This window comes from Engraulis encrasicolus, chromosome 24, assembly GCF_034702125.1.
Source record: "Engraulis encrasicolus isolate BLACKSEA-1 chromosome 24, IST_EnEncr_1.0, whole genome shotgun sequence".
Lineage (NCBI taxonomy): Eukaryota > Metazoa > Chordata > Actinopteri > Clupeiformes > Engraulidae > Engraulis > Engraulis encrasicolus.
This window is the reverse complement of record NC_085880.1, coordinates 9,513,506-9,527,176: the sequence shown is the minus strand read 5'-3', so window position 1 is coordinate 9,527,176 and position 13,671 is coordinate 9,513,506. Positions and strand designations below refer to the sequence as shown.

The 13,671-nt window shown below is 44.2% G+C and overlaps 2 protein-coding genes across 3 annotated transcripts in view; one reads left to right on the top strand and one right to left on the bottom strand.

Moving 5' to 3' along the window:
* Positions 1-5,928, bottom strand: part of LOC134441594 (TBC1 domain family member 12-like) — a 37,730-nt gene extending 31,802 nt beyond the window's left edge. For both annotated transcript variants that reach the window (XM_063191970.1, XM_063191971.1), the window contains exons 1-2: positions 5,497-5,928; positions 4,193-5,406 (exon numbers count right to left, since the gene is read on the bottom strand). In XM_063191970.1, the coding sequence (XP_063048040.1) occupies positions 4,193-5,406; positions 5,497-5,667 (1,385 nt within the window). In that variant the 5' untranslated portion in view covers positions 5,668-5,928. The remainder of the gene's footprint in view (positions 1-4,192; positions 5,407-5,496) is intronic.
* A 3,663-nt stretch (positions 5,929-9,591) lies between these two features.
* Positions 9,592-10,851, top strand: LOC134440949 (D(1C) dopamine receptor-like). Its single transcript, XM_063191107.1, has one exon. The coding sequence runs from the start codon at positions 9,664-9,666 to the stop codon at positions 10,849-10,851; it is 1,188 nt and encodes a 395-aa protein (XP_063047177.1). The 5' UTR covers positions 9,592-9,663.
* Positions 10,852-13,671: the final 2,820 nt, after the last annotated feature.

Genomic DNA, 13,671 nt, shown 5'->3' with positions numbered 1-13,671 from the left:
AGAGCTGCATCGGGCTATGAAGCTCCACTCATAAAAGGGGACATTAAAATTCCTCTCTTGCTTTTTTTTGCCCAGAGGGGCAGAGGGGGAAGACAAACAAGAGAAAAACACTGAGAGAATGGCAAAACCAGGAATAGAAATGCAAGAGAGAGAGAGAGTGGGGCAGACAGGCAGACAGACACATAGAGAGACAGAGAGAGTGAGGGAATGTGAGAGAAAAAGTGGAAAGAGAAGGACAGATGGAAAGAGAGTCAAGAGAAAGAAGGGAAGAAAGAGAAGCAGAGAGAGAAACAAAAAGATTTAATCTGCCAGATTAATAAAGTGAGGGGATGAACTGCAAAAGTCATTCTGTGCACAGCAGATGAGTGTTTCAGGTGACTAGAATGTTTTTATTTTTTATTTAACCTTTGTTTAACCAGGAAGGTCCCATTGAGTCACAGTGACTCTTCCTCCAGGGAGTCCTCCCGGCCAAGAGGCAGCAATATGTTCCCATATATACATCCATGTCTGCTTGACAGGACCATACAGAGGTCTGCATACCAAGCACCTACAATCACAAAGCCCACAACAGCTAGGGAGAACAGCGCTGACAAGCAGAGCTCTGATCTGGAAAAAAACTTCCAAGACGTTTGTTCATGTGCACGCAACTCAATAACTTTTTTATAGGAATTGAATCCGGGTCGCCCGCATAGCAGTCCAGTGCCCAGCCGAAAACCACGGCTTAAACCACGGCTCGGCCAAGACAGCCACCTTGATAACAATCACCTACCACCTTGGCTAGCTCCCCTGAAAAGATGAGGATTTTGTATTACACATTTCTGAAGTTGGGTTTCAATGACATTTTAGCAGTAGCACACATCAGAGCACAAAATAAACGTCACTGACCCATACACACTATGCCAGTCGGTCCATTAGTCAAACACGTTTTGCTTTTTAGAGTGTTTGCATGCCACATAGGTCCGGTGACCTTGTTTTCCCCCAAGTGGACCAAGTCATGTTATCATAGTGCAAAGCACTACCAAGTAGTTTTGTCAAGGGCTGCCGTACCATACGGAACAGAAGAGGAAGGGCTTCTCATGGGGAACTGCAGAGACACAACTTAATGCCCCAAACAAATCGACAGTACAGACCCACGGAGAAAAGCCAAAGTCAATGCAGAAGGGTCTTTCGCCCCCATTACAAGGTTTTGGAAATATTCATCTACGCTTGGAAGAAGGGTGTTACGGCGCACCGTGTAGAGCACCCTGAATACTGCATACAGGGTTCCCACACCTTTTTCATGAACAAATTAAAGCACTTTTCAAGCACCAACATTTCAGTTTTCCAGCACCTTTAACATGTCGCGGGAAGGAAGTGTGGGGGTCCTACCCCAGGAAATGTTGTGTTTTTAAGAAGCAACTTCCTGCATTCTAATCAAAAATCTGAGGTAGTGAGATGTCAGATGGGATTTGCCATTCGACGCCCTAAAATTGATGTACCTGAACAATTTACTTCTATTATTTGGCTTACTGAGTTTGACTTGACAGGAAGTACAAGCATTTTCAAGCACTTCACCTAAAATTCAAGCATTTTCACAACCTTGAAATCACATAATTGAAATTCAAGCATTTTCAAAGAATTCAAGCACCAGTGGGAACCCTGTGCATATCCTAGGGGACCAAGATAGTTCCGGTTTGGGTCTTTTCCCTACACTTTGCCTCATCTCTCTGCCTCGGCCTTCCTGTAATATCTTCACCGTCCTGTCATGATAAAGGTGTTAAAAACCCCAAAAATATTAGTGTCACTTTAAAAAGGTGTGTATTACACTTTGGGAAAAAAAGCCCTAAAAAACACTTTGAGTTGTCCACTTCATCTAGAGACTCCACCTGTGTTCCAAACAACATTTTCCAACCAAGACCGCCAACGTTGTCTGGGGAGAAGATATCCACTTGAAATCGTACACCTACCGCAGGTTGTGTAACATACTCTCAGGTGTCCATGGCCTCGTTTCCGTGTACCTGAGATTGTTGTTTTTTAAACCATTCCCTAGTCATCACAAGGCAGTGGAACAACCACAGCAAGTACTCAACTGAATTGATACTACTTGGTGTCCAAAAGACAATTTATTTTCTCAACACAACATAGCAACATATTAAAATGGCCTATGTTTTCATGTTGGAGTACGTAGTGTAGGCCTACTGGCATTTCAAATGCTTTGGTGGAAATGTTAACTTAAGCTTAGATTTCTTGAATTGATCATATCCCAACTGATTACTACAACACAATCTATAACATTAGCGACACCATGTATGACTTGGACAGGTAAAGTCCTCTATTAACAATTTTGAAGTGCTGACTCAAGAAAGCAAGCAGGTGCAGGCACACGCACACACAGAAACAGATGCGCACACACACACGCACACACAGACAGACACAGACACACACAGACACACACAGACACACACACACGCACACACGCACACACTGCATGCATTCCCAGAACAGTGTTACCTTTATTGCCATAAAAACACAAGGCCGACAACAGGCATGGAGGTCAGCCTGTGTCCATTAACACAGATGGAGACACCCGGACTACAACGCTGCAGGAGAAAAAACACGTTCACACACAGGACCTCCCTGTCCGCCTTTCTTTAAAGCTTTGTCCCAGGAATTAGGTTAACCTTCCCGACTTTATTTCAAAATGGCTTTACACTGCTGCGACTTGCTTGAAGCTTACGGCGGACAACAAGTGCACACAGTTCTTTTCATTTCCATAGATCACAGGCACAGCGCTCAAGGTGGAGATGGATTGATAATGTGAAATCCACTATAGACAGTTAGCATTCGAAAGGACAATGCTGTTGTTGATACTGCACCTCAACAGTAATTTGAGGAATTGTTCTCAACAACGACGATACATTTCTGTGTTCAACTATCCAACCTTTTCAAGAGAATGCTCAAATGACCCAACATCACCCTACAGTTGGACAGAGCTAGCTAAAATGCTGCAGGTGGTGCGGCCGAAACAATTCGATTCTGTAAGACTCTGCTAGCCTTACAATACTGCACGGTAGCTTGACCAGTATATGAACTCAACATCAAAGCCCAAGCTGGTCTGACAAACCAAATGCCTTAGTGGCAACATCCCTCCAAATGAAGATTAGAACATAATGCACTAAGTGACAAGGCATAAACTTGACATATGCACCCCCTGGGTGGTGTTAAGAGAAACGTTAGGTAGGTGTGGCATCCACTCAGAGAATCCAAACATGTTAGAATTGGTTCTTGGTGTAGTTTCCAGGAGTGTGTGTGTGTGTGTGTGTGTGTGTGTGTGTGTGTGTGTGTGTGTGTGTGTGTGTGTGTGTGTGTGTTGAAAACTGAGGATCCAAAACAGACTGCCAGGAATCAGAGCCATATGGCAGTGTTTCCCAACCAGGGGTACGTGTACCACTAGGGGTACGCGAGCACACCTCAAGGGGTACGCGGAAAAATGTAATAATAACAAATATATTGAGTGTAGTCACATTGGGATAGAGGAACAGAGCCTGAATGAGGGCGAGGGGATACTCATCATATGAAAAAGTTGCTAAGTTGGTACGCAGGACAAAAAAGGTTGGGAAGCACTGCCATATGGAATCACAGAGGACCCTCTAACAAACTGCAGTACAGAGTTCACCCAGCACACACCCAACACAAGAGAATGATTTTACCCTGGTAACCAGACAATCTGATCCCCACCATTGACCATAAGAGGAAAGAGGAGAAAATAGCTGTCATCTCAGTAATGTGTGGTTTGTGTGTGTGTGTGTGTGTGTGTGTGTGTGTGTGTGTGTGTGTGTGTGTGTGTGTGTGTGTGTGTGTGTGTGTGTGTGTGTGTGTGTGTGTGTGTGTGTCACACACACACACCCTATCTCATTGTCTGATCCCATACCACTGACTATGCATGACTGACATGCTTTATGGCAGCAGAACAGAAAGTGGCTGCCAAAGCTATTCCGCCCCCTCAGGTAGCATACACGTGTCAGGTGGAAGTCACATGGTAAATAAAACATTACCTCTAAAAGGTCAGACTCCAATCACAGGTAAATATCAAGTATGCAACACAAAAACATACCAAAAATGGGCTATAGACTAATGGCAATTCTGCACTTATATAGCAGAGGTTGCCCTACTGCACTAGAAAAGTTGTGTCACTGTTGTGATAGATAGTTACCTGGTAAAGAATTCAGTGATGCCCTGCTTCTTGCCTGAGCCCCTCTGCTCACTGCCTATCTCCAGCTCCACCGCATGTCCGTCTGGCCAGCTTTCAGGGGCGCTCTGCCTGCGGGGGACGTCAAACGTATCCCTGAAGATCTCGTCGGGATCCATGCAGTCGTCGGCACCGAGGTACCCCAGCCCGTCGATGGGACTGAGTGGCGTAGCGTCACAGCTGAGGGACACCGCATAGCTTGGGGTAGTCCTGAGCGACTGCGGCCTACAAGGCATGCATGCATCGCTCGAATCCTCTCTCAAGCTCGAGTCCGTTTCTGTATTTTCACTGCTGGTGTGATCTTCTTGAGACGGTGTTGCGGGCAACTTTGCGCAAAGTTCTGCCAGGGCCTCTTCTGATTCCAAAGCACCCCCAGCTGGCCCTGTCACCGGGGCAGCGGGAGAAGCCTCCCCGCTGGCATGGCCCGATTCTCGGCTGGAGCATTTATAAGACAAGGGTGAACTACGGATGTTTTCAAGTTGATGGGTCAATTCGCCGCCATCGGAAAGGCCACCTGGGGGTTCGAGCGTGAGACTCGATATTTTACAGTGCATTGAGCTATTGGTTACAATCAACAACCCACCATTTGACACCTTTGATTCACTGTCAGGGTCATCAAGTTCATTGCACAAAAGTCCATCTTCTGAAGCCTGCGTTTCCTGGCCACCATGGCCAATGCACCCCACGTCCTCAGCCAAGCTATTCGAACTTCCACAGTCAAATTCGCCATTAGACAATTTCATGTCTGCAACTGGCAATGTGCAAGTGCAGTTCTGCTGATGCTCACCGGCGCATGACAATACCTCAGAGGCAGCGGTAGACTTTGGCCTGGCTTCTGAATTTAAATGACCCTTGTCCAGCTTATCCGCCTCTGAATCCTCGGTCTGCCCTGCACACTCCTTGGGCCCGACACAGTCGGAAACCCGAGTGGGAAGAAACATTCCGTTCCCTTCCTGCGGTCTGTCTGTGCTCTCAGCTGCAGTCTGGACGGATGGGGTGCCCCCACAGTTCCCCCTTTCAGCCTCGGAATCCGCCGTTGTTTCAACAGATGACTCAGGAAATCCGTTTAGTGTGCCATCTCTGTGTTGTTTTAAAATGAGACAACTGTCGTTCATTTGCACGGGGACACCGTCCGGAATCAAGTCGAGCATAATGGTGCTCTCCGCCGGTGAGCTGACCTGCAACGACAATAGACCACCACATGAGTTTTACATTCTTACCGTCACGTGAAACATAAACATAGCCCTTTCCTGGAGGTGCTAGCTTACCTTATCCGCTGGGTACGGTTTTTTGCTGCCGTCATTCAACAGGCGAGATTTCACTTCTGTAATTTTACAATCGGTAGCCACAGGCACGTGATTCTTCTTGTTCCCGTCCACATTTTCGTTGTGATCAACAGACAATGCCAGCACAAACTCTCCATTTTCCGCCGGCTCCATTTCATTCACGGTCCGCGTCGAGGCTGGTACATAAAATCCTCCTGCGGAGCCTCTCTCGGCGGCTGAGCAATTTTCTCTCGCTGTAAGATGAACAAGATCTCATCTTACGGAGACTCAACACAGCCGCCAGATAGTACTTGACGATTAAAGCAATCCATATTGCTGCGGGATCAACCCAAGTTCGAATGCTAGTGTCCTTGTTTGTTATAAAAAACTAATCGGGCGAATTTATCCTGCTTCATCAGGACCTTCGCTTCTTCCATAAATAGAAGCCATTTTGAATCTGACCGTGACGTCACGTCTTTCCCAAGTCGTCGCTCACCGCAAAACTGGGATTTCTTGGAATTAAAGCGACACCTAGAGCTGGGAAGAAGTAATTACATTAGTTCATAATTAAAGGCCCTGACTTCAGCAAATCTCCTTAGAAAATGGAAAAATATTCACAGAAAGGTTTTTTTTAATTGCATGCAGGTATTTCAAGGTTGCGTTTCTGCATAGCCTACTGTGTTAGGTTAGTAGTATTCAATAACACATGTAGCCTACACAATTCCATACTTTTCCCAAGTAGGCCTACAACCTATTGAATAGTTACAGAATTCGCAATTAAGTCAGCTAAATATGCTGTATAGGCTATCAACATTTGTAGTATACTTGTGGGCAAGCAGAGGCTGAGGGCAAGCATGTTCTTCCTACTTCTCCTTGTTATTATCATTATTATTATCATTATTATTATTATTATTATTATTATTATTATTATAGACCTACACTTCCATTTCTCCCAGTGTCAACTGCAACCTCTCCATTCTTTCATACGCCAACTCTGAAAGCCTGTAGTGTTCGATATAGAAATGCAGTTCAGTCAACCACCAAAACGACTGGCTGAATGAGCACACATAGGCTATGCTATAGTAGGCTACATGTGCAAAATGCTCTCCCTCTCTCTCTCTCTCTCTCTCTCTCTCTCTCTCTCTCTCTCTCTCTCTCTCTCTCTCTCTCTCTCTCTCTCTCTCTCTCTCTCTCTCTCTCTCACGCATGCAAGCACGCACACACGCACACACTTGTTGGTAAAAATTTACTTGACACTCACTTTCATAAGACTGACATGACAGTGTCATAACTATGCCATAACACTGTCATAAACATTAAGTAATGTCGAATGACTGCTGTCATTCATTGTCATGCAGTAGGCCTATATTATGCCATTTTTTTTACTGTCAACCTGGTATTATTTGGGGTGGTTTGTTTTCACATTTGACAGGATGACAAAGGCTGCCTGGTCCTGTTATGTGATAGGAACGGCCTATGTATAATAATGACAACTTGATTTTTAAAAACATGACCTGCAGGTGATGTTGTCTTTATCCTTGTACCTGTGAGAACCTCTGGGTTTGTGGTGAAGGTATGTTACCTTGTTTTAAAACGCTGGGTGCTGTCCCTTTTCATCCATCGACGGAGAGGAACTAACAGTGTTGAGGAATTTCCATGCCTTGGAAGCATCACAAGCAGTGAAAGCAGGACACAAAAGGACATCACACATCACATCACACGCTGCCCTGAATAAAGCAAGAGGTGCCTTCAGCCAACTCTGTATCTGGAAGCAGTATAGCAGTACAACCTCAGAACAAAGGTCAGGCGGTCCTGCTGTATGGCTCTAAGTGCTGGAGAGTATGGCCGTAACTACCATTGAGGACATAGAGGTCACCGTCACCGTCCTCTGTATTTTTTTCAGTAATGTAAAATGTATTTATTGATGAAAACCGATATATGATCAACACCGATAAATTCAGTCTATATACACCACACCCATGTATCCTTAAGGCTGTGATTAATGAAAACAAACTTAAGAGTTTGACTGAAATGTTTGAAGCAATCTAAATGTACAGTATGCAGTAGCCTACAGCACGCAGTATTTGACCTCGGCATTTGAAAATGTCTGGTTACGGTCCTGCTAGAGAGTAACAAAACAAGACATGCGAAATGTTCATGTCTTCCATAACAACTGCCTCCGAAAAATCTCCAACAGCTTTTGACCAAACAAGATCTGAAATGAGGAACTTAACAAGAGGACAGGCAGCTCACATATGTCTCTTGAAATTCAAAAATGAAGGCTAAGATGACTCAGCCATGTAGCCTATTCAGAATGCCCAATGAACACCAAACGTCTCCTTGAGATGGACACTGGGGAAAAGACAGAGGGGAATACCAAAGAAGACCTGGCGAAGGACCATGATGACAGCTAAAGGGGATGGGGCTGTCCTGGGATGAGTAGAAAGAGTAATAGTCCGCACACTGTCGCTCCTTTTTTAAAAATGTATTCAGGTGACAGGTCATACAACGTTTCAAAATCATGCCTGATGAAGGCCCTGTAGGGTCGAAACATTGTATGAGCTGAATACATGTTCAAAGCGGAGCTACAGTGTGCGGCGGACTATACTACTCTTTCCACTATCAGATATGCCTTTGTCCTACAGCTAGCCTCAGAGAGGTGGGATGTGCATACTCTTACTCTTATGAAGCTGTCCTGAGATGAAGCACAGGCCAAAGCACGAGACAGGGTTCAGTGGCAATGATGGCGGCCTTATGTTCCAGCCGGGACGAAGAGGATAAGTATAAGTGTGTGCCTTTGGAGTGTTTGAGAAGTGTAACATGATGTAAAGCTGCAGCAGTAATGCCATACACATTTAAATATAAACTACAAAATTGCATTCATGCCTGTGCAATAGGGCAGTCCCAAACAACACCCAAAGGGAGCAAATGTGTCAGGGTGGTAGACGGCCTACTATATGCAGGGTGCCTCAGCTCAAAAGGATGGGTAGGGTTTATTAGGCCTACTTCCTCCACCAACTTGGCGAGTCAGGAAATGAACCAGCAACCCTTGGGCTAAGCCTGACTCTGACTCTGACTGACTCTGACTCTCGGGGGTCCGAGCTACTTTCAATCCAATTTTATCTGTGAAAATAGTATGCTTCTGTTCTGAACAAGTGTGGTCTACTCCATTCTATTCTGCTGTCCATATTCTCGTTGTCAGCCTAGTCGATTCCCAGTCGCTAGATGGCGTCAGCTGGCTGCGTAAATTCACCATCACTCCACATCGCAATCAAAGCTGTGGCAGGATAATAATCAAGATTGATAATTATAGTAAAATGCACGTGTCCAACACAAGAGACAGTGAACATTGAAACAGCAGTATCCACGTGTTTGGTTAATAAAGTGGGCAAGTGAAGTTTACCATATTCTAAAAACGTTTAATTATTATAAAGAGGTATCCTTTGTTTCATTTACTTTTTCAGTGGAACTATTTCCCTATTGCGCATTATCTTATAACCAATAGCATACTACTCTTTCATCATAATTTGGCCTACGTAGACTTTTTTTTTTAATGCAGATAACATTATGTAGACATTTTTTTCTAACGGTTAATCATAGGTTGTAGGCTCCCCTATTGGAGACAGACACTCAGTCTTGGATGTAGGCTTAGCACCAGAACGGTTGGGTGCATTCAAATGTTCGGTAGATGGAAACCAATCGCATGCGCCTGTTGCTGGGAAAAGCCATGAAATGGTTGGTGCGCTTTGCTCTTTTCCCATCCAACTATCCACTGGCATCGATGAAACGACGAAGTTGCCAAAAATCACGAGAAAGACTGTCAAGACATAGGCTACTCTTCAAAATGACTCCACCTGAAATGTGTCGACCTTTCGACGACGTGATGGGTAGGTGAATTTCTCTGATTAGACTGGTCTCCAAGATGGATTAATTGTTGTTTTGGTGATGGACGTATGGACTTCCAAGCAGCCCGGATGTCAAAAGTTATCTTCCCCACCTTTACATAAGATGTTTGGCAGAATTATGCTGTTCACAAAGGACTACATGGAGAACTTTACAAACGAAGTTCGAGCAAATGGTACAGAGGAGGGGAGCGAACGCGGCAACAGTATAAGGGTGCTGGTTGGTTTTGTTCTTTTTCTCCTCATAGTTTCAACGCTGCTTGGGAACATGCTTGTGTGCGCAGCAGTCATAAAATTCAGACACCTTCGCTCCAAAGTGACCAACTTTTTTGTCATTTCTCTGGCCGTGTCGGACTTATTTGTAGCAGTTCTGGTCATGCCCTGGGAGGCAATCTCGGCGGTCGCTGGTTCTTGGCTGTTTGGACGTTTCTGCGGCATTTGGATAGCGTTTGACATAATGTGCTCCACTGCCTCTATCCTTAATCTGTGCATCATAAGTCTGGATAGATACTGGGCTATAGCCAGTCCGTTCAGATATGAACGCAAAATGACACATAGAATGGCATTCATGATGATTGGGTTGGCATGGACCCTATCCATCCTTATCTCTTTCATACCTGTTCAGCTCAATTGGCACATGGCTGAGGAGGACGCAGAAGACGCACTCAACATCACTCAGACAGATAACTGCAAGGCCAACCTAAACAGAACATATGCGATCTCATCTTCACTGATAAGCTTTTATATCCCAGTGATCATCATGATTGCCACCTACACCAGGATTTTTCGTATTGCGCAAACACAGATTAGACGAATATCGTCCTTGGAGAGGGCAGCCGAGCAAGCGCAGAACAACTTGCATACCAACGACTGCTCCACTGAAAGCTCACTGAAAACAACTTTTAAGAAAGAGACCAAAGTTTTGAAAACTCTCTCCATCATTATGGGTGTGTTTGTCTTTTGCTGGCTGCCATTCTTTGTTCTGAACTGCATGGTGCCATTCTGCCAATGCGTCAGCGACACAACTTTCACCATATTCGTGTGGTTCGGCTGGGCGAATTCGTCCCTAAATCCTGTCATATACGCATTTAACGCAGATTTCAGGAAAGCATTCTCCTCTATTCTGGGCTGCAACAAACTTTGCCCAAGCAACACGGTGGAGGCGGTGAACTTGAGTAATGAACTTGTGTCTTATCACCACGACACAACGCTTCAGAAAGACGCACCGCCACTGGTGATACCACTTCCCCACGAAGTGCTCAGTTCCAGGGATGACACTGGCCTGCCATTTGACAAGGAGTCGGTGGCATCTAACGTGTCCGGAAACCACAAACATATGCTGTTGCCCGCAATTGGACACTTCGAGTGTGAAGGAGAGATCTCCTTGGACACCATCACGCCATTCACCTCAACGGCACTCGAATGTGATGGGTTGCCAGGTCAAATCAGCGAGTAGACTGTGTGTGTGTGTGTGTGTGTGTGTGTGTGTGTGTGTGTGTGTGTGTGTGTGTGTGTGTGTGTGTGTGTGTGTGTGTGTGTGTGTGTGTGAGCGCGTGCGCGCGTGTGCGTGTGTGCGCGCGTGTGTTTACAATGTAAATATGTGTGACTATTTATTTGGAAATCTGTGTTTTCATATGTGAATTTACTACCAAATTGCATAGGCTACAAGGCATGTTCTATCTTGCTAAACAGTGTTACGTTTTCAACATGTAGGCTGTTCATAAAACTAAGTCTGTTCTTCACTCCTGGAATATCTCACCTTATTATAGGCCTACCACTTATGGTAAAACTCAAAGAAGAACCCAAAGTAAGACTGTGGTGACTTTTGCCCACAAGCTTTTGTAGTCCCCCAAACAAATGAATGTCAGTGATTTTTATTTATTTATTTATTTTCTTAAATCAAAGTTGTAATTAGGCTACATGCAGTCAGAAATATAGTTTGGTTTTACCATTTTGTCATGGCATTGTAATATACGATTCTGGTCATACAGCAAATTGTGCATAATGATGGAATCAACAACACCATATACGTAGTGTGCACCAGAAGTCTGCAAAATCATTCCGTCTATGTTTTCAGTCCGAAATGAATACATATTGCAGTTTCTTGTCTGTCGCAAGCGAAAGATGTTTCTTCGAGAAGGGAAGTTACAATAATAAAAGCCATATCTCAAACACCTCCACAATACGTAACAGCAAACACTCTTCTGATATTTGTGTGTGAGATGCTTTTATTCATCTAACCCCTTTGAAGTAAGCCACAACAACTAAAATGCAGGCAAAATCATCCTTTTTTATCTCCATACAAAGTACAAAAGGCTGAGTGTGTCCCAGACACTGTAGAGGAAGGGGTAGAGTGGCAGCAGAGAGACCCTGTGACCCTGTTGAGAGCTCAGAGGGCAGCCATGACAGGCATACAGGTGTGTGGAGGCTTGGGTTGGCGTTTGGACAAAGGAGCACTGACAGTACAGAGGCAGGGCACAGCTGGCTGATTTCAAAGGAAAGACAAGGACCACTGAGCTGTGCGAAAATACTATTGTCAGTCATCCACACTCATTACAGAAATGAATAATGAAATGGAAATGGATGATCAGTTTGAAATTAAAAGTTTGATGCAGTAGATCATTTCAGAAGCTGAAGTGCGAGAACACATTCAAATCTGCAGTATAGACCTACTATACAGTAAAATAATAAAATAATGTAGGCCTATTTGTGGACTGTGTGACATGGTGTGCTATGAGATGGCAAATGGTAATTAGCACTTTCACTTACTGTTACACATTTTGAGTTAGACTTGAATGATGCCTTTACCATTTTACATGCCCCCTCTGTTTTGTGTTATTAAACCGGTTAAATAGGCCTATAATCGGCTTAAACGAGCTGATACATGGTCAATTTCCCTGTTTAATTGGTTTATAAAACATTATAAACCACCAAATATAATCTGTTTAAATGTTTAAGGCTTTTATAAGGAGATATTTGATTGTTCATATTTAACCGGTTCTGGCCTATCGGATTAAATACCTCAATCGATCAATCAATCAATATTATTTATATAGCACATTATCAAAGAAAACTGTATTTCAATGTGCTAGAGGGTAGAGAAAGAGAAAGGAGAAGAAAAAACTATATTGTATTTTACATTTAGGGCTATCACCAAAGGCAGATAAAAATAAAACTGTTTCTAATTTCTTTTTAAAACGACTGTTTACTGTTTACTGTTGAAGGGGTTCTAATTTGAACAGGAAGCTGGTTCCAGCATTTGGCAGCATAATGACTAAATGCCATTTCACCCTGTCTGGATTTGATAGGCACAACCAGTGGACTCTGAACTAAGACATCTATCAGAATGGTATTGCTCAGATATGTCTAAACACACTTGCCAAAGCCATTTAGTGACTTATAAACTATCAGACGAGCTTAAAACTCAAATCTAAATCTCACTGGTAGCCAGTGACCAGTAGTGGAGTGATGTGTCCTCTTTTCTTCGTTAGTATAGCTGTATTGGATTAGCTACACCTGCCTGAGTGACCTTTTGGGAAAACCTAAGTAGGGCATTGCAATGGGCTTGGTCGTGACGACGCAGTGATGCTAGAATGCATCAAACTGGCAAAGTGCGCATGCCCACTGCCTAGCAAAAATCTTACTGCTTCGTCACGAACAAGCCTAATAGTCAACTCTACAGGTAATAACTGCTAAGATTTTCGCATCCACTTTCCTTGCAAACTACCCTCTCCAAGAGCCTCTCACAACCAAAACCCCACTGAAGTGCAGAGTTATAAAAGCAGCAAGAGTGGTTGTAATCAAGCCTTGTTCCCAAATGGGCTCTTATCTACAGTCAGAGGTGAGAGAGACAGATGCTATCGGATTGTGTTTCTCAACGTGGGTGCTACAGCCCCCCAGGGGGCCTTGGGGAGCCCTAAGGGGGTGTTGAGAAGCATACAGCTGAGAGGGGGTGGTGTTTAGTTGCCATTGGAAGGTATTAGTCTATTTTATTTTTGAATACTGAGGGGGGGGGGGGGGGTATGATGAGGTCAAGGGGGCGTTTGTTCAAAAAAGTTGAGAACCACTGTGCTATCGGGTTGTGCTTCTTCAGAGGCAGATTTTGCCCATCCTCAGTTGCCTCGCTTGAGAAGGTCTACAGTTACATAGATTGTCAATAGCCTATATAGCCAAAAATCTTCTCAACTGGAGTAAAACGTGAGACAGTACTGTATAATTCATTAACAATTGCATCATAACAACTACAGTAGCTCATTTTTGATTGCATTATGTCTGT

Excerpts from the sequence above, each read along its gene's own strand:
- LOC134440949 (XM_063191107.1), top strand. The coding sequence starts at position 9,664 with ATGCTTGTGTGCGCAGCAGTCATAAAATTCAGACACCTTCGCTCCAAA.